This window comes from Tachysurus vachellii, chromosome 12 (assembly GCF_030014155.1).
Source record: "Tachysurus vachellii isolate PV-2020 chromosome 12, HZAU_Pvac_v1, whole genome shotgun sequence".
In the NCBI taxonomy this organism is placed as follows: domain Eukaryota; kingdom Metazoa; phylum Chordata; class Actinopteri; order Siluriformes; family Bagridae; genus Tachysurus; species Tachysurus vachellii.
In genome coordinates, this window is record NC_083471.1 from 11,228,976 (window position 1) to 11,245,678 (window position 16,703).

The 16,703-nt window shown below is 40.9% G+C and overlaps 3 protein-coding genes across 5 annotated transcripts; 2 read left to right on the forward strand and 1 right to left on the reverse strand.

Moving 5' to 3' along the window:
* Nucleotides 1-141: 141 nt before the first annotated feature.
* On the reverse strand, nucleotides 142-3,952 carry ogfod2 (2-oxoglutarate and iron-dependent oxygenase domain containing 2). Of its 3 annotated transcripts, XM_060883557.1 has the most exons (8): nucleotides 3,654-3,952; nucleotides 2,951-3,289; nucleotides 2,631-2,687; nucleotides 2,398-2,508; nucleotides 2,216-2,315; nucleotides 1,744-1,868; nucleotides 1,182-1,439; nucleotides 142-1,033 (listed from the first exon to the last, which is right to left on the reverse strand). In XM_060883557.1, exons 2-8 carry the CDS (start codon nucleotides 3,002-3,004, stop codon nucleotides 779-781), a joined length of 960 nt encoding a protein of 319 aa, XP_060739540.1. In that variant the 5' UTR covers nucleotides 3,005-3,289; nucleotides 3,654-3,952; the 3' UTR covers nucleotides 142-778. The 3 variants fall into 3 exon arrangements, with proteins under 3 accessions (XP_060739540.1, XP_060739538.1, XP_060739539.1); XM_060883555.1 differs by lacking the exon at nucleotides 2,951-3,289; XM_060883556.1 differs by lacking the exon at nucleotides 2,951-3,289 and having other exon boundaries at nucleotides 142-1,037.
* A 358-nt stretch (nucleotides 3,953-4,310) lies between these two features.
* Nucleotides 4,311-8,275, forward strand: zgc:113436 (uncharacterized protein LOC503528 homolog). Its single transcript, XM_060884176.1, has 8 exons — nucleotides 4,311-4,618; nucleotides 5,366-5,559; nucleotides 5,647-5,758; nucleotides 6,016-6,157; nucleotides 6,250-6,304; nucleotides 6,628-6,867; nucleotides 7,148-7,264; nucleotides 7,651-8,275. Exons 1-8 carry the CDS (start codon nucleotides 4,450-4,452, stop codon nucleotides 7,903-7,905), a joined length of 1,284 nt encoding a protein of 427 aa, XP_060740159.1. The 5' UTR covers nucleotides 4,311-4,449; the 3' UTR covers nucleotides 7,906-8,275.
* A 537-nt stretch (nucleotides 8,276-8,812) lies between these two features.
* abcb9 (ATP-binding cassette, sub-family B (MDR/TAP), member 9) lies at nucleotides 8,813-16,382 on the forward strand. Its single transcript, XM_060883911.1, has 11 exons — nucleotides 8,813-9,745; nucleotides 10,051-10,165; nucleotides 10,261-10,391; nucleotides 10,944-11,149; nucleotides 11,453-11,650; nucleotides 11,910-12,038; nucleotides 12,121-12,309; nucleotides 12,469-12,642; nucleotides 14,457-14,616; nucleotides 15,015-15,151; nucleotides 15,473-16,382. The coding sequence occupies exons 1-11, from the start codon at nucleotides 9,118-9,120 to the stop codon at nucleotides 15,761-15,763; spliced, it is 2,358 nt and encodes a 785-aa protein (XP_060739894.1). The 5' UTR covers nucleotides 8,813-9,117; the 3' UTR covers nucleotides 15,764-16,382.
* Nucleotides 16,383-16,703: the final 321 nt, after the last annotated feature.

Consider the following 16,703-nt stretch of genomic DNA (forward strand, 5'->3'; position numbering starts at 1 on the left):
GCACAAATAGACGTGTTTAAATGAATCACTTTGGATCTGAATCTCAAAAGAAAATCGGTGTGTTTTGTCACTGTGTGGATTCAGTTCTATAACAAAGAAAGTTCTTTAAAATATATATATTTTAAATTGACATGATGCATATTCCAGACAAAATGTTTTATTTATTTATTTATTTATTCATTCATTTATTCCCCCAAAACATACAGAATAGTTTGATTGTGTTCACACACAAGATTTGGATCATATAAAAATCCGGATCCAGTTACTTTGCATTTAAAGGCTCAGTGCTCAACATCCATGAACGTATCTTCTGGTAATTTGCTGTCACACTGCTAAAGATTAAAGGTGTCCTTTGTATTTTTTTTTTCAAGTTCTGTATTAATTACATTAGTTCAATATTACACAGTTAAAGCTGTAAAGTTGTAGCTGCTCTAAGATGTGATTCTCGTACTGTAGGCATGAAGGTGCTAGCTTTCACATGTCATGTTTCACATGAACACTTGTGTAAGTCTCACTTCATTTCAAGCTTTATGTGCATTTTTTCTGGCCCTACAATAAGCTCTTCCCCCAGCTTAAAGCTTTAAAATGTAAGGAGCTGTATTTCAGAGGAAGTGAAACAGAAGTTAAAATCAGTTTATCCTGGACACCCGAAATGACTGTTTGTATGTCTGTTTGAGAGTCACAAACAGCTAGAACCAAATTCCTTGTGTGTGTCAACACACGGCCAACAAACCTGATTCTGATTCTGATTCTGATGACAAATTTCTCCATTAACACGTCACGTTAAAACACACAGCCGGGTGTCCTCCTCTGTGAATCCGTCTCCGTAGCCGTCGCTAGGCTGTAGTCTTGGTACTTGGTTGCACATGGGGCAGAGACGGTTCCTGTGACGCGACGCTCGCATCCACAGCACCAGGTTCCAGCGGCACCCTGACGTGATGGGCAGAGCACCGTGCATGTGTTGCCCGCGGTGGAGCACGGCCTCGGCTACACGGTGCTCCACCTCCACACACTCCGTCTCGCTCAGCGGCACCTGCCTCATCACACACCCACAAACACACACAGTGTAAACACTTCATCCTTTATCTTGTTCAAGAATGAAATCTTTGTAAAGTGTGTTATTCTAAAATAAATGGCACTCTTCATGGTCATCTTTGTCTTTGCGTTTTGTTTTCTTTCACCTGTCTCATGTCCCCAAAGTACAGGTTTCCGTCAGTGAAGTCTTTCCCGAGTGAGACGTTCAGCGTGACCTCAGCGTTGTCGTAGTGGTAGCTGAGCTCCAGGTCTTCGTTCAGTGAGTATTTCACAGCGAAGGCCTTGTGGCTGTCCAGCCATTTCCCTCCGCAGTCTGGGTACAGCAGCGAGCTAATGGGCTTCAGATACAGCTCTCGGAGCGGAGTCATCAAACCCTCATCAAAGCCCAGCTCGTTCAGGAGGATCTGCCAGGGACACAGTGCAATCTGACATCTCTTACGTGTGTCAGTGTTCTGTGTTTTGTTTAATTTGTATTTATTGGGTCTATATCTGGATTGAATGCACTGTATGTCCACACCTTAGGATTCTTGTGTATGGCTTCTACATGCTGATTTATACAGTTTATATATTGCACTCTATACAGACCACCACACAGGCTGGAATCATTAATTATGGACAATGAGTATAGCTACAAAGCAGTTGTACCTGATAAACTGGCAACTCGGTTAACTAACCACCTTCCCAGATAGATAAAATAAGAGTAAATACCCCGTAGTTGTTCATGGTGTTCGGTCGACCCTTCGGGGCCTCAGAGCACTCAAAATGCTCCAGCTCTTCCACCAGGTCCTTACAGAAATCCTGTGTGAACACGGGGAATCGATACACCCTGGGTGCTGCATGCACACACACACACACACAAACACACACACATATACACTTGAATGCGCTTGAGTATGTTTGAATGCAAGAGTTTGTGCACCCTTGGATCACAGTATCCAGTGCTTTGTGTTTCTCAGATGTTCCCAGATCATTCTCAGATCCCAGATGTGTTCTCAGATCGTTAGCTCAAGCATCTACAGGTTTGAGATATTAATCATGAACAATGTAATTTTCACTCCCCTTTCTGAGATGTGATGTAAATAATATCCTTTCTCCTCCCCTTTTAAATACTATATAAACAGAGTTGACATTATAGGGGTGTGCATACTTTTGCATTCAACTGTTCGATTTGATATCATACCAGCCTCGGATGTTATGAGCTCCAGCAGTCCCTCTTCACTGGCGCCGTCTTCAAGACTGTAGTTCACTATTTCTACAAATTCAGGGGCCAAAAAAGATTCCTAGGCAGGGGAAACATCACATAGCTTCACATCACTGCAGTCACAGCAGAACTCTGGCTCACTGCCGGAGTGAGACATGTACCTGTAAGCTGTAGACATGCTGATGGAGCGGTTTGTAAGTCTCCTTGATGATTGATTTTCTCTCTGCTGATTGTGTCTCGAGATTCCGGCGCCTCTCAACTTCAGCATGGATCTGTGAGTTCAAACATCATTGCTAATATTAGTTAAACCACAGCCCTAATCTGATTTATGTTTATATTTGTGTGGACTAAATTTTGCATAATATGAAGACCAATCATTCCAGAACTGACTCACTTTTTCAAGAACAGCATTGTACTGGGCATCAGAGGCACAACCCAGGGACTGGACTATCTAGAACAGGATTAGATCCAGAGACGTGTGTCAGAAGGGTTAGCTGTTAGAAAACTGAGGATGCATTTATTTATTTGTAATATTGTAGATATATGTGAAAGACGTTTCCCGACAAAATCAAAATATGAAACTAATGTCAATTATTATAAATCTCAGAATCCAGAATGTGAATTATTAGAAATCTTAGTATCAAGAATTTTTATCTGTTATATAAACGTCTGGGGGGGCACGGTGGCTTAGTGGTTAGCACGTTCGCCTCACACCTCCAGGGTCGGGGTTCGATTCCCGCCTCCACCTTGTGTGTGTGGAGTTTGCATGTTCTCCCCGTGCCTCGGGGGTTTCCTCCGGGTACTCCGGTTTCCTCCCCCGGTCCAAAGACATGCATGGTAGGTTGATTGGCATCTCTGGAAAAATTGTCCCTAGTGTGTGATTGCGTGAGTGAATGAGAGTGTGTGTGTGCCCTGCGATGGGTTGGCACTCCGTCCAGGGTGTATCCTGCCTTGATGCCCGATGACGCCTGAGATAGGCACAGGCTCCCCGTGACCCGAGGTAGTTCGGATAAGCGGTAGAAGATGAATGAATGAATGAATAAACGTCTGTATCTGTAATGTGACATATTACGAAACCTCAGGTTCCAGAATGTGGATTATTATAAATAAAAGCATCTAAAATGTGAATAATTATAAGCTTCATGATCCAGGGTGTGAATTGTAATATAAACAAGAGACGAAAAGAGATGGTAAAAACTAATGGTGACACTAGTATCTAGACTTGCAGTAGAACAAGTAAATGTGACCTGTAAATTCTCAGTAACATGAAAAACTGAATTCTTTTTAAGCTGATGATCGAGATTGGGAATGAAACCAGAAACTAGCATGAAGACCCAAATATCCAGAAGTTTTATATCTATTTAATATTTAAATGCTAAAATTCACCATCGCACAGATCAACATTGCTCTCACTTACGTGTCGATAGTCCTTTTTAAACTGCTCTTCCGAGGTGAAACGCACATGGAGCTTATATTGCTCTAAAAATATATTATCCGTGTAATAACAGCTGCACGTGCAGAATTTCTCCATCGCTATACAACGCGAAATTAAAACGCTATTACATGTTATAACGCATTTACGTGATAACCTACAAAAATGGCAAATGGTAACCACAGAAAAGTAAATATGTTTACTTATTAATTATTTATCTGTTTGTAAACAAAACAAAAAAGAATTATATCCAAATTGAAAGCAGTTTTAACTAAATTAACCGGAAGTTGGTTTGTTTTGATCCGACAGCTTAATGTGTTCGGATTGACATATAATTACAATTATTTAAAAATAATTTAGAAATAATAGAAAATTATTTTCCATTATAATCTAATTTTATTGAGTTTTATTAAGTATTTTTGTCGACTGTCATCTAATATATTTTTATTGCGGCTAGTAAGCGTTTCAAATAGTGTATTTTTTTTTAGAGATTCCCAAATATAGTGTTATTCCTTATATAAGTGCACTAACTAGGGAATTAAGTCACGGCTTCAACACGCCACATAGTGCACTTCTTTAATCTAAAAGAATGATTAGGGATCGAGCCGGTGTACTTTCTTGTCCGTCCTTCTATGTGGTCCGCCTGTGTGTGTGTTCGGTTGTAACGGTTCTGTTGAGCGGAAAGTAGATGATGGTGTCCGGTATCCGGGGTCCGAGGTGTTTGTTTGTTTATTTGTTTATTTTCCGTGTGTAATGCTGAGTTTCTGGTGCCGGAGTCGCGATGCTGAGTGTGGACTCGCTTCAGGTAGCCGAGGAGGAGGTGGTGGAGTCGAGCTCCAGCCGTCTGGGCGACATTTACACACTGGTGGCTGAGGGCTGCTACCCGCACGCCATGAATCCCATCCGCAAGAAAAACCTGAAACGATACGCGCAGAAATTCATTATCGACAGTGAGCGTGTGCAACTCACTCACACACACATACACTCACTCACACACACATACACTCACTCACACACACATACACTCACTCATACACACATACACTCACTCACTCACTCACCCACTCACTCACTCACTCACCCACTCACTCACTCACTCACCCACACCCTCACACATTCACACACTCACTCACTCACACACCCACACACACACATACACTCACTCACTCACTCACTCACACACTCACCCACTCACTCACTCACCACACTCACTCACTCCCTCACTCACTCACTCACTCACACACTCACCACACTCACACACTCACTCACTCACTCACTCACACACCCACACACACACACACACATCCACTCACTCACTCACCCACTCACACATCCACTCACTCACTCACTCACTCACTCACTCACACATGCACTCACTCATTCATTCACTAACTCACCCACACACACACATCTTCTCACAAACTCACTCACTCACTAACTCACCCATACACATATTCTCACTCACTCACTCACTCACTCACTCACACAAACACACACATCCCCTCACTCACTCTCTCTGACTGTTTGTCTGTCAGCCTATGCACCTGTTTGTCTATATCCAGTTGAGACTCATAGACTGACAGGCAGGAAGGAATACAGTAGCCTGTCTGTCTTTGTATCTACCTGCTTACCTCATTCTCTCTCTCTCTCTCTCTCTCTCTCTCTCTCTATCTCTCTCTCTCTCTCTCTCGCTGCAGATGGACGGCTGTACTACGTGGGGAGGAAGAAGGAGGAGAAGCGTGAGGTGGTGATTGATGCTGAGCGAAAGCGTCAGATCTTCCTCGAGTGTCACTTCAATGAGCTTGGCCATCACCTGGGTCAGAAGAAGACAGTGCACCGCATCCAGAGCAAGTACTACTGGCTGGGCATCGTCAAGGATGTAGTGGACTGGGTGTGTGTGCGTTTGTGTGTATGTGTGTGCGCGTTTGTGTGTGCGCCGTTTGTGTGTTTGCCTGTGGTAACCGATCTCTTCCTTTAGATCAAAGTGTGTGATACGTGTCAGCATACAGAGCGGAACAAAAACATGGCAAGGATGCCCAGGCCGCTGAAGGTCGACGGCCCCTGGGACACCATCACCGTGGATATAATGGGTGAGTGTTTGCAGCTGTCACAAAACACACGTTCTTTTTACACACGTACAGAAACTTCACAGATATTTTTTCTTCAACAGCAGAACACAGAGGGTTTTTACATATATATAACATATGTATTACAGATATTCAAAACATTATAAACACAATTCCTGCATTATGTGTGTTTTTGTGCTCGTGCTTGTGTGCCCGTGTGCGTGTGTGTGTGCGTGCGTGTGTGTGCTTGCGTGCATGTGTGTGTGTTTGTTTGAACTCAGGCCCATTCCCCTGCACTACTCATGGAGGAAACACTCACCTGGTCATTATCACAGATTATTACAGTAAGTGGGTAGAGGCATTTCCTGTCCAGAAGAAAGACTTCCTTTGTGTGGCGAGATGCATTTCGTCAACTGTTTATCGGTAAATAATTAATAAGTAAAAAAACTTAATTGTTTGTCGTGTTGTATGAGTTTTGCCTGTGTGTCATCTGTGTGTGTATGTGTGTGTTGCAGGTACGGTTCAGTAAAAACCATACACTGCTCTCAGAATACTGACTTCTGTGGAGAGGTAAAAACCCTCTCCCTGTCTCTCTCTCTCTTACACTCTATCTCTCTCTCTCTCCCTCCCTCTCTTATACTCTCTCTCTCACAATCTCTCTCTCTCTCTCTCTCTCTCTCTCTCTCTCACACACTCTCTCTCTTTCTCACACTCTATTTCTCTCTCATTCTATCTTTCTTCACCACATCAGTCATTATTGTGTCATTGTCAAAATAATGCTTTGCAACTAAATCCATGCTTTCTGACCAGACAGAATCCAGAACGCAATCTGATTTTTTTTCTCCTCTGGTACTGACCATCTGTGTGTTTAATCAAATCGTGTTGTGTTGTAGGTGAGCAAGCAGCTAAGCGAGCGCTGGGGTTTGCAGCTGAAGGTCCAGCACAACGCTCTGCTGGAACACACCAACACTCTGCTAAAGGACACCGTACAGCAGGTGGTGGTCGAGAAGCAGGCTGAGTGGGACGATTTCATCGATCCTGTCCTGGCACTGTTCAGGACGTCAGTAAACCCAGCGACCAGGTTCACTCCCTACTGCCTGCTGTTTAACCGCAAGGCCAGCATGCCCTCTAAGGTAGGACTCGTGTGATGCTCCTGTGATCGGCCAACGAATGCTCTTGCTACTGCTCCTTGTTATGATGTCATAAGATCATTTCCAGGGTCTGTTAATGCTATAATCAGGATATTCTGAGCTGCATGGTATTTAAATTGTTGGAGATTGACATTGTAAAAAAGACATTCACACAAGCTTCAGACTGATGAATGACGTCAAACCTGCACATGTTTATTACACAAGTCCTTCCCCTCTTTTATAACTCTGTCTTATAATCTTACTGTGCTGCTCTTTCCACCAGATGAAGCTGGATTTACTGAGTTATGAGCAAGACGCTGGAAATTATTCCCTCAGTGAGGAGCCAGATAACAGCTTCCTCTCCTCCGTTCAGGAGCAGCAAAATCGCCTCCACCAGATGGTACAGAATAACATAATAACAGGATTGTGCAATGATCTGTAACTATTTTATTTACTGTTCTTTCCTTCCTTCCTTCCTTCCTCACTTTCTTTTTTTCTTCCTACCTTCCTTTATCCCTTCCTTGCTAACTTTGTTTGTGTACTATAGTGTAATGATGATGCTAATACAATATCACCACGACTATGAGGTTTGGATATTTGGAATCTGTTCATTTTTAAATGATATTGCATTGAATAGACACTATTAAAACAAGTACTTGAGCAGAGTGTCTGTTAATCCTTAGCTACATTAAGAACAAACAAAGCGATCATCAGGCACCAGACTAGTTTGTCAGTTAGGCCTTATGTACAAGAATGAAGATGAACAGAGAATTTGTCGTCTTTCAGGTTTTTTCCAACATGAACGCCGCCTACAAACAGGAGAAGAAAAGTGCCAAACGGCGAGGCAGGAACGTGTCCTCCATAACACTGACCGTCACCGAGCCCTTGTGCCCTGCAGAGGACATGCCCTCACCCAAAAGACTGAAAGACGACCTGTTCCTCACGTTTCCTGTAGAAACGGTAATCAGCGCTGTTCAGGTGGTCACGGAGGAGGGGAAGGGCGGGCTGGAGTATGTGCTGCCGGGGCCTGATGTACACTGATAACTGATTCCGTCAAATATCTGACCAGAAGTGGCAATTTATATGATGCACGTTGTCTGGGGCATCTGGTGTTACGATGCTCGTTATGTATCGATGCTTCAACAATGGAAGTTCGGCTGTTCACAGGTCTGTGCATTTCCTTGGAGATGAGTGAAGGTCGAGGACGTGACTGATAGCAATGCTCAGTACATCACACACTTATCAATTAGGGCTCATCCCTATGAGCTGGATGTTATTTGTAATTGTTGTGTTTTGTATATAATCATACAGTGATTCAGTTATGGCTGAAGGATTTTTTTTTGTGTCTGAATTTTCCCAGAATCCCTTTTTCATCATGTTGGCTTTGAGGGTAATAAACGCTAACATATCAGCGCTGTTTCTGTTTGGGTTTTCTTTGTGTCTTTAAGTCTTTCATTTTTTTTTTTTTTCCAGTAACTAAAAAAAAAATGAATTATGCAGTATTACAGAGATACAGATCTTTGTAATCATTCAATTAAGACAATATAGAGAATGAATTTTCAATTTCTATCGAACTATTTCTTCAACTCTTATTACTTTATATTGTATATTGTCATAATATAATATTAATAAAAACACTAATTGTTAGTAATAACACTATTAATACATATAATATCTATTATATAATATTACCTGCCGATAATTAAAAATGAAATAATATAAAACAAAATACAGTTTTATTTTTTTTTAAATCCATAATTAAAAAAAAATGTTTAAAATGATATAATGTTTTAAATCGCACTGGTGTGTTGAACTATATACAACAGCTCCTCGTGGCGGCATTGGGCGTGCCAGTGGCAAACAGAGACGCTCCCGATTGGTCAGCCAGAGAAACGGGGCGGGGCTTACACGCTGCATTCATTTTCTCTTCCGGACTTTTAGACTGAATCCATAAGGACAAACCGGACTTCAAATACGCTTCTGTGAAAAGCCTTACTGATCATATTATTACTAACATAAAAGTTTTTACGCAGGTTTGTTTGTAGAAAAGGGAGTTTTCAGGATCTCGGATTATTTACTTGATGTTGTCGCACTATAAGATGATCCTGACAGGTGTTTATTCACTTTCTGATAGTTTTGGTCTCAGCACAGGTTGATTCCAACTGATCACACAGGCTGCTGTTTATATCTGATCCTGTGATGATCAGTTAGATTTCTGCACTACTTCCTGTCACTTGTCTCCAGTCCAGTATCATGAGGTTGGCTGTGGTTGTTGGCTGCACCTTTGCTTTTGTCCTGGTGGACACCGTGATCTCGACCGTCCTCTATGTCCAGTGGTCTGGTCCAATTTCTTTCTTAGATGACATCCTGGACTTTGACATCTATCGCTCGGTTCTGGATCTTTGGTTGGTGCTCCTGGTGCGTTCTTGCCTCCTTGTCGGTGCATCTGTAGGTATTCTGATGAACCAGCACGATGGCCCCAGACGTGTCGCATGCATGGACACTCTGATCGTCCTCGTCGGTCTCACCATACTCTCCTATGCCCTTGCCAAGCTCCTGATATTTTCCGAGATGGGTGACCTGATGCATGACCCTTGGTTCCTCGGCTTCTTCTCGTGGACCTGTATCTCTGCGATGGGGTCTGTGTTCTTCTGGAAGCTCCTGAGCAGCACAAATGTTGCCAGCTCAGGTGCAGGAGAGAGGGAGAGGCTATTGGATGGAGGAGAAGAGGAGGAACAAGAAGAGGAGGGTGATATGAGAAGGTACCAGGCGAAGCAAAAGCCGAATTCTCGGGCCACCTTGGGACGTCTGTTATCGTACTGTAAGGAGGATGCAGGGCTTCTGTCTCTTGCCTTCTTCTTCCTCCTTCTGTCAGCTGTGTGTGAGTTCACGCTAGCTTTTCTCCACTAACCCTGATGGCCAATTATATATACTAAATTGTATACCAATACTATTACAGACACTAAACTAAAAACTGGTATATAGTTTAATAATAATATTAAGCGTTAAAACTTCAATTATATACACTGAACTATGAGTTACATATATATTTTTGAATTATTAAAAATAATCAGTGCTTGGGTAGAAATAATAGATGTTTGGGGATCCCTCTAATGGCAGGTGAATATAAAGGATTAATGAAAAAAATGAGTTAATTACTGGAAGTTACACATTTTGTCTCTCTAGGCGAGGCCTTTATCCCCTATTTCACTGGGAAGGCCATTGACGGTATAGTGATCCATAAGAGTATGGAATATTTCATCAAACCAATGACTATTCTCACTGTTTTGGCCGTCATCAGGTGAGTTACAGTTTTATTCTTGTGTGAATATAATAACTAATATGTGTCATATACTTTTGGAACTATGGGCTATAAGACTATGTCTCAATTTCTAGTTCCTTGGCCGTTGGGGTTCGTGGTGGTGTGTTCTCACTGACATTCGCCAGGCTGAACATTCGACTGAGGAACCTCCTCTTCCGCTCGTTGATGCATCAGGAGATTGGCTTCTTCGATGCTAATCATACAGGTCGAGTGCTGTTTTATGAGATAGGCCTAAGATTCATAAAAGCTAACACCACCTTCTAATGCTGGTACTACTGTCCCAGATTTAAATAAATATATAATATTGCAATATACAGTACATCATATCAAATACAGTGCATCCATTGTCAGTGATTATAATAAAATGGTTATTATAGGCCTAAGATTCATTAGTTATTATAGTCAGTAGTAGCATAACAGTCAGTAGTCAAAAGCCAGTAGTTATAAGAGTCAGTTATTCTACTGGTCAGTAATTATAACAGTCAGTAGTCATAGCAGTCAATAATCATCAGTTCTAAAAACTAGCTTAATAAGCAGTAACCATAATAGTAAGTTGTCAGAACTGTCAGTAGCACCATTAACCATCAGTAACTATAACAGTATGAAATCATAGCAGTCTGTAATCATAACAGTCAGTAGTCATAACTGTAATTATAACCATATTCAGGTCAGAAATAGAAAATTCATAACTGGAACCATTTCGATGATAACCAAAGAAACAAAATTAGACTCAGATACTGATGCCTAATCCATATAGGTGACATCACGTCACGGCTGACGTCAGACACCATGCAGGTGAGTGACCTCATCTCTCAGAACGTCAACCTGTTCCTGCGCAGCTTCGTCAAGGCGGTTGGGTTCTTCATCTTCATGTTTGGCATGTCGTGGAAGCTGACGCTTGTCACCATCATGGGCTTCCCGTACATTGCCGTGCTCTCTAAGCTCTACGGCGAGTATTACAAGGTGTGTGTGCAAACCTTAAAATAATTTTAATCCAATTTTTTTGCTTTTTTTTTTTTGAAAATTAAATGATAATAAAAAATTAAAAAGATTATATTTTCAGTGTTCAAATTCTATTTAAACGTGCTGGAACCTACAGTATAATGCATGCTAGACTAATTTATGAGCTAATATTTACTTGGTGCCTTATGGTGCCTTATGGGGAAAAAAATCACAGAGCATCAAGGTGGCATCGAGGTAATATTGCGATTACTCCACATTTGACTATTATAAAAATATGCAAATATTTCTACCAATGTTTTGCAGAATCTAACCAAAGAGGTGCAGACATCACTTGCTCAGGCCAACAAAGTGGCAGAGGAGACAATATCGGCCATGAGGACGGTGCGCAGCTTTGCTGGCGAGGATCACGAAGCCAAGTCTTACTACACCAAGCTGTTGGAGGTGCTCGCACTAAACAAGAAGCAAGCTGTAGCCTACGCCTCCTTTATGTGGTCCAGCTGTGTGCGTATCAGGTTTTTTTTCCAAGTGTCCTTTTTTCACTGTGTGTTTTTATGTTTGAGTTCTTCAATATGACCTGTGATGCACTTTTGTGCCACTTGTATACCTCCTTATTTGGGTTTAGGTCAAGATTCAGGTCAGGGTGAGGGTGAGGGTTGGGGTGAGAGTTCACAGGACAGTAGAGGAAACTAAAAAATGAGAATTTGTCAAACAACCCCAGTAGAAGGTATAGATTATGCTAAAAGTTTTGTTCTTGGTTTAGATCTCAGAGCTGGCCTTGCAGGTGGCTATCCTGTTTTACGGAGGACACTTGGTGGTGACGGACCAGATGAGCGGGGGAACTCTCATTTCTTTTGTTATCTATGAGCTTGAACTGGGGGAATGTCTGGAGGTGAGACAAGTCGTGATACGTTTACAGCCACATTGTTTTGCTGTACAGGTATAAATTTTAAATCATTTGCTTTGCCCCACAGAGCATCTCGTCCGTCTATACGGGTCTGATGCAGGGCGTGGGAGCTGCAGAGAAGGTCTTTGAGTACATTGACAGGAAGCCTAAACACAATCTTGATGGCCAAGAAGCTCCAGATATGTTACAAGGCCTGGTAGAGTTCAGGAACGTGACATTCGCTTATCCTACGCGTTCAGAGACCGATGTCCTGAAGGTATCACATCATGTTCTACTTTATATCCATTATTAGAAATACAGACACAGACATAATTTTGATTGTTCTTCATGTAAAATGGGGTCCAAGCATATTTTGTTTGTGTAGTTAATAAAGCTTCAACCTAAACATTTTAAATATTAAACATTTTATTGGCAGAATGTGTCCTTCACCATCCAGCCAGGGAAAGTGACTGCTCTGGTGGGTCCCTCAGGCAGTGGGAAAAGTTCCTGTGTTTCTCTGCTGGAGAACTTTTACATACCTCAGAACGGCCAGGTGCTGCTGGATGGCCTGCCGATTGAGACGTACCAGCACAGCTACCTTCATTCCAAGGTAAGATCCTGTCATGAAGAACAGGTTTAAAAGTGGGAGCAGTTCCAAAATCCTTAAATAAACACACTTGTGAAATGGATTGTGTTGCCTTATTGTGCGTTAGGTTATTAAACGGGAAAATGTTATCTTACCTGATATTGCTGATGTCTTTGATGGACCAACTAAGCAGTAGCGTGGATACACACTACTCAAATGGACATATTTTCAAAACTGAGCGGGAAAAGCCAGGAACGGTTGTCATTGGCCAGTTTCCTGGATGACAGCCAATAGGAATCATTTCAGCTTGGTAACAGCAAATTTTACAGGAAAACACAACTGTTTTAAAAATTAGGAAAATAAATGTGCATGTTTAGATTTATTTATAGGCTATGTTTAATAATTGTTCATGTGTTGTTTTTTTTTTATCATCGCAGTGTTTGCATATTAATAATGTATAATAAATAGTAAATAATAATAAACACATATATTTCCACACTTCAGGTTTTAAGGACTACAGAGTGACAACATTTGGTTATTCTGTTCCTATATAGGTCTAATAATCAGTGCAGGTCCAGTGTTTAGATGTAGTGGTTTTTAAACATTATTAAGTGCCCAAATATAAAAACGTTTCAGTGCCATTACCTGCACAAGAACCTAAATGAGTACTGACATTAATGGAGATGGAACAATCAACAAAAATCTCTTACAGCCACCGCTACAAAAGTTATGTAGGCTTATGAAAGGCTAATGGCTGACATCATGGTGACATTACAGTGACATTTATGTGGCCCATAGGATGACCCTCTTGCAATTGAATAAATCTGTGAACTTTCCTTTACAACCACATTTATGCCAAAATGCTAACTGTACACACATGACAGTGCCGTTTCACTGTTCATCGTTTTGCAACGTTACATATCCTGTTAGTTTGAGGTTACACCACTCTCCAGAGCAGCACTAATTTGCCAACATAGCCATTATTCCATACAAGTTACAACATCTGTAGTAGTTTCTTCAGACTTTTATTTAACTGCATGGAGTGAGGCAGTCTATAGCATAGCCGTTGCTTGTCTTTATTGTTCTGCATGTGCCAGCCAGGTCCATGCTGTTGACTGTAGTGGTTAAACCATTAGCCATCCTTGATATGGGAAAGTTTAGATTAAAAATGGTTAAACTTCATACTGTAGACAGTATCAGTCTTTAAATCTGTCACTGTTGCACTTTTACACATTACAGTCTTTTTGCACTACTGTCTAAATACATCTAAATACATATATTTGGATGTATATTTGCACCTTACAAATTGTTGACATGTATTCGGACATATATTAACTAATTCACTGTTTACGTTTGATCAGATGTTTATTCATTCAAATTCACAAATTCACTCAGCTTATATACTATTTATTACAACTACACTGCTGTCACCTCCATACAAATCTGTTTCTATATTGCTAGTGATATTGCTAGTGATTTTTTTCATCAAATTATTTTTTTTTTGTGTATTATAAAATGGTTCCAAAGTGATTAGACCCAGTTCGTGTTTAGAAGACATCTTTGCTTATTGATCAATCCTCAAAACAATTGCTTCAGGACTTTGAGACATGTAGATTTTGAGGGGAATATTTTTTTTCTTTTTAACTTTCACTCATTTGCTCACACTTTAATTAACTGCTAAGTTTTTTTTTGTAGACATTAAACATTTATTGACTATTATTCAGTTTGATAGACTATTGATGCCACTCAAAAGCTTATTTTAATCTAACTTTAATAAAGCAGAATTGCTTTATTGCTTTGAATTGCCATAAAATGTAGGAAATCATCTCTTCACTCAGGTAGCACTGGTTGGACAAGAACCAGTCCTGTTTGCTCGTTCTGTTCAGAAGAACATCGCCTATGGTCTTCCTAGTGCTCCTGAGGAAGTTGTAGTCACAGCTGCCAAAAAAGCCAACGCTCACGACTTTATCTGCAGCCTCTCGAAAGGCTACGACACGGGTAAGATTCGAGATTTAAATCCATAATCAGCCTCATTTATCCAAATGAAACCTGACTTGTTTTCTACCTGTTATAACATGAGCAAGAAGATTTGTGCTCTTATTTGAAAATCACACCTCAGGATATATCAGTCAACCATGTTGTTAAGTATATTTCTGCAACAGCATCTTATAGTTATACGCATCAATAAATAATGTGTGACATGAATAATAAATGATCCTCGTTAATTATAAAACACTCCTCTAGGGTTCACTGGATGGTTTCTAGCTTTCAAAATAAGTTCTGTATGGTGCATTGTTTTAGGATTTTTGCTTGCTCAGTGCATCGTTGCTCAGTTACTGGGTTTCTATCTGGCTGCTGATCTAACGGACTGTTAAGTCACGTGTACCACTTCCCAGGTGTCGGGGAGAAGGGAACTCAGCTCTCAGGAGGGCAAAAGCAGAGAGTGGCCATCGCTCGTGCCTTAATCCGAAACCCAAGCGTGCTCATTCTGGACGAGGCCACCAGCGCGCTGGATGCTGAGAGTGAACACATGGTAGGGATTAAGACATTAATCCTCGTCTTTGATGTAGACATCCTGTTTGTAACTGGGATTTAGCATCATGCGGTTCTTAGACCGTTGTCTGTTAGTACTATCGTTCCCTTTCTCATGAGGGGATGAACTCCAAATGCTGTAAACTTCATTACTATTGAATAATTTTGTACTCTTAACAAAGACTTCATGGCCCTTGAAGACTTGTGGTGGTGGTGGTGGAGTTGAAAAAGAGTAAAAGATATAAACAGATATATACAGAGAGACAGACACTTTAAAGTGTATGTAAATGATACAAAGGTTTTCGATTCATTATACTGTCAGGTCCAGCAGGCTTTGAATGCTGTGATGGAGAACTACACAGTGCTGGTGATTGCTCATCGCTTGAGCACAGTGCAGCGTGCCAACACCATCGTGGTGCTGGACAACGGTGTTGTGGTGGAGCAGGGCAACCATGACGAGCTGATGGACCTCCATGGCCTCTACTACAGACTCATCCAGAGGCAGGTGCTGGGGTCTGACTGCACCACCAAGCCTCCACGTCCGTTTTTAGAGCTGCCTCGACTCCCGGAAGAGGACGAGAACAGTGGAGATGAAGATGTCCCCAGATATTGATCTTTTTTCTGGGGTTTTTTTTGCACTAGGTTTGATATAAGCAGGCTTAAATCCTACCTCAATCACCTTCATGAAGTGACCAGGTTTGAAGGCAACACTTATGTTTTACATAGGTTTTGAAACGTAATCTGAACAGCATTTATATTATTAGTATGTATTTATACCATATACAGTACCTGCAGTGTTTGCAGTGTGGAATTGAGTGAAATTTGCATTTTGTAATTCTTGAATATTTGTGTGACTATATAAGAATGTGGCTCTGCTTCCTTTTTCTTCATCCTCGATCAATGGAATGATCCCAATGGAATGCAAGCACCAGGTGATATCTGATCCCAGCTCCAGATCCCTGTTACTCTACAGTAAACACTGTCTTCTATTTGGACTGCACCTTGTAAACCTTCACAATATGGTTTTTTAGAACAGATTTTGTTTTCAGCTGTATGTCATGCAATATCACTGTATCTGTACTTCATGCACTGTTTAATGCACATATTAGTAATAACTTATTGAAACCTAGTCACTCCTGGTCTTACTTGATTAAATGCATGTATGATTGGACTTGTTTACATGCAATGTACTTTTCAAAATAGTGGAAGATGAATAAATTACCCTCGAATGAGATCCGACTAAGAAGTGTGTGCTTAATTAATAACTATGTGTTATATTATGCTCCACTACTGCTTTTATCAGCAGATTGTAAATTTAATCACATGGAAGTTTTAATGAACACTTGCGACCATTCTTTTACCAAATGTGAGCTAGCTTTCTATCAAAACTAAAAGCAAACAGCTTCTACTGGAAAAGAAAGAAATGTAACGGTAGTGTTAGATTGATATGTCATTATTTCCATGATAATATAAAAGGTCATTTAAACAAAACCACAATGACCTTGATGACAAAATATCTTTTTCAATGTAAATGTCTTCACATCATGAGCTAC

What these genes read in the sequence shown, in the direction of transcription:
- zgc:113436 (XM_060884176.1), top strand. Translation starts at nt 4,450, where the DNA reads ATGCTGAGTGTGGACTCGCTTCAGGTAGCCGAGGAGGAGGTGGTGGAG. An exon ending in CATCACCGTGGATATAATGG is followed by an intron (nt 5,759 to 6,015) that starts GTGAGTGTTTGC and finishes GTTTGAACTCAG; the next exon opens with GCCCATTCCCCTGCACTACT. An exon ending in ATACTGACTTCTGTGGAGAG is followed by an intron (nt 6,305 to 6,627) that starts GTAAAAACCCTC and finishes GTTGTGTTGTAG; the next exon opens with GTGAGCAAGCAGCTAAGCGA.
- abcb9 (XM_060883911.1), top strand. Translation starts at nt 9,118, where the DNA reads ATGAGGTTGGCTGTGGTTGTTGGCTGCACCTTTGCTTTTGTCCTGGTG. An exon ending in TCTACGGCGAGTATTACAAG is followed by an intron (nt 11,150 to 11,452) that starts GTGTGTGTGCAA and finishes AATGTTTTGCAG; the next exon opens with AATCTAACCAAAGAGGTGCA. An exon ending in ATGCTGAGAGTGAACACATG is followed by an intron (nt 15,152 to 15,472) that starts GTAGGGATTAAG and finishes TTATACTGTCAG; the next exon opens with GTCCAGCAGGCTTTGAATGC.
- ogfod2 (XM_060883555.1), bottom strand. Translation starts at nt 3,767, where the DNA reads ATGGAGAAATTCTGCACGTGCAGCTGTTATTACACGGATAATATATTT. An exon ending in ACACCATGAACAACTACGGG is followed by an intron (nt 1,440 to 1,743) that starts GTATTTACTCTT and finishes TGTCCCTGGCAG; the next exon opens with ATCCTCCTGAACGAGCTGGG. An exon ending in ACTTTGGGGACATGAGACAG is followed by an intron (nt 1,034 to 1,181) that starts GTGAAAGAAAAC and finishes GTGATGAGGCAG; the next exon opens with GTGCCGCTGAGCGAGACGGA.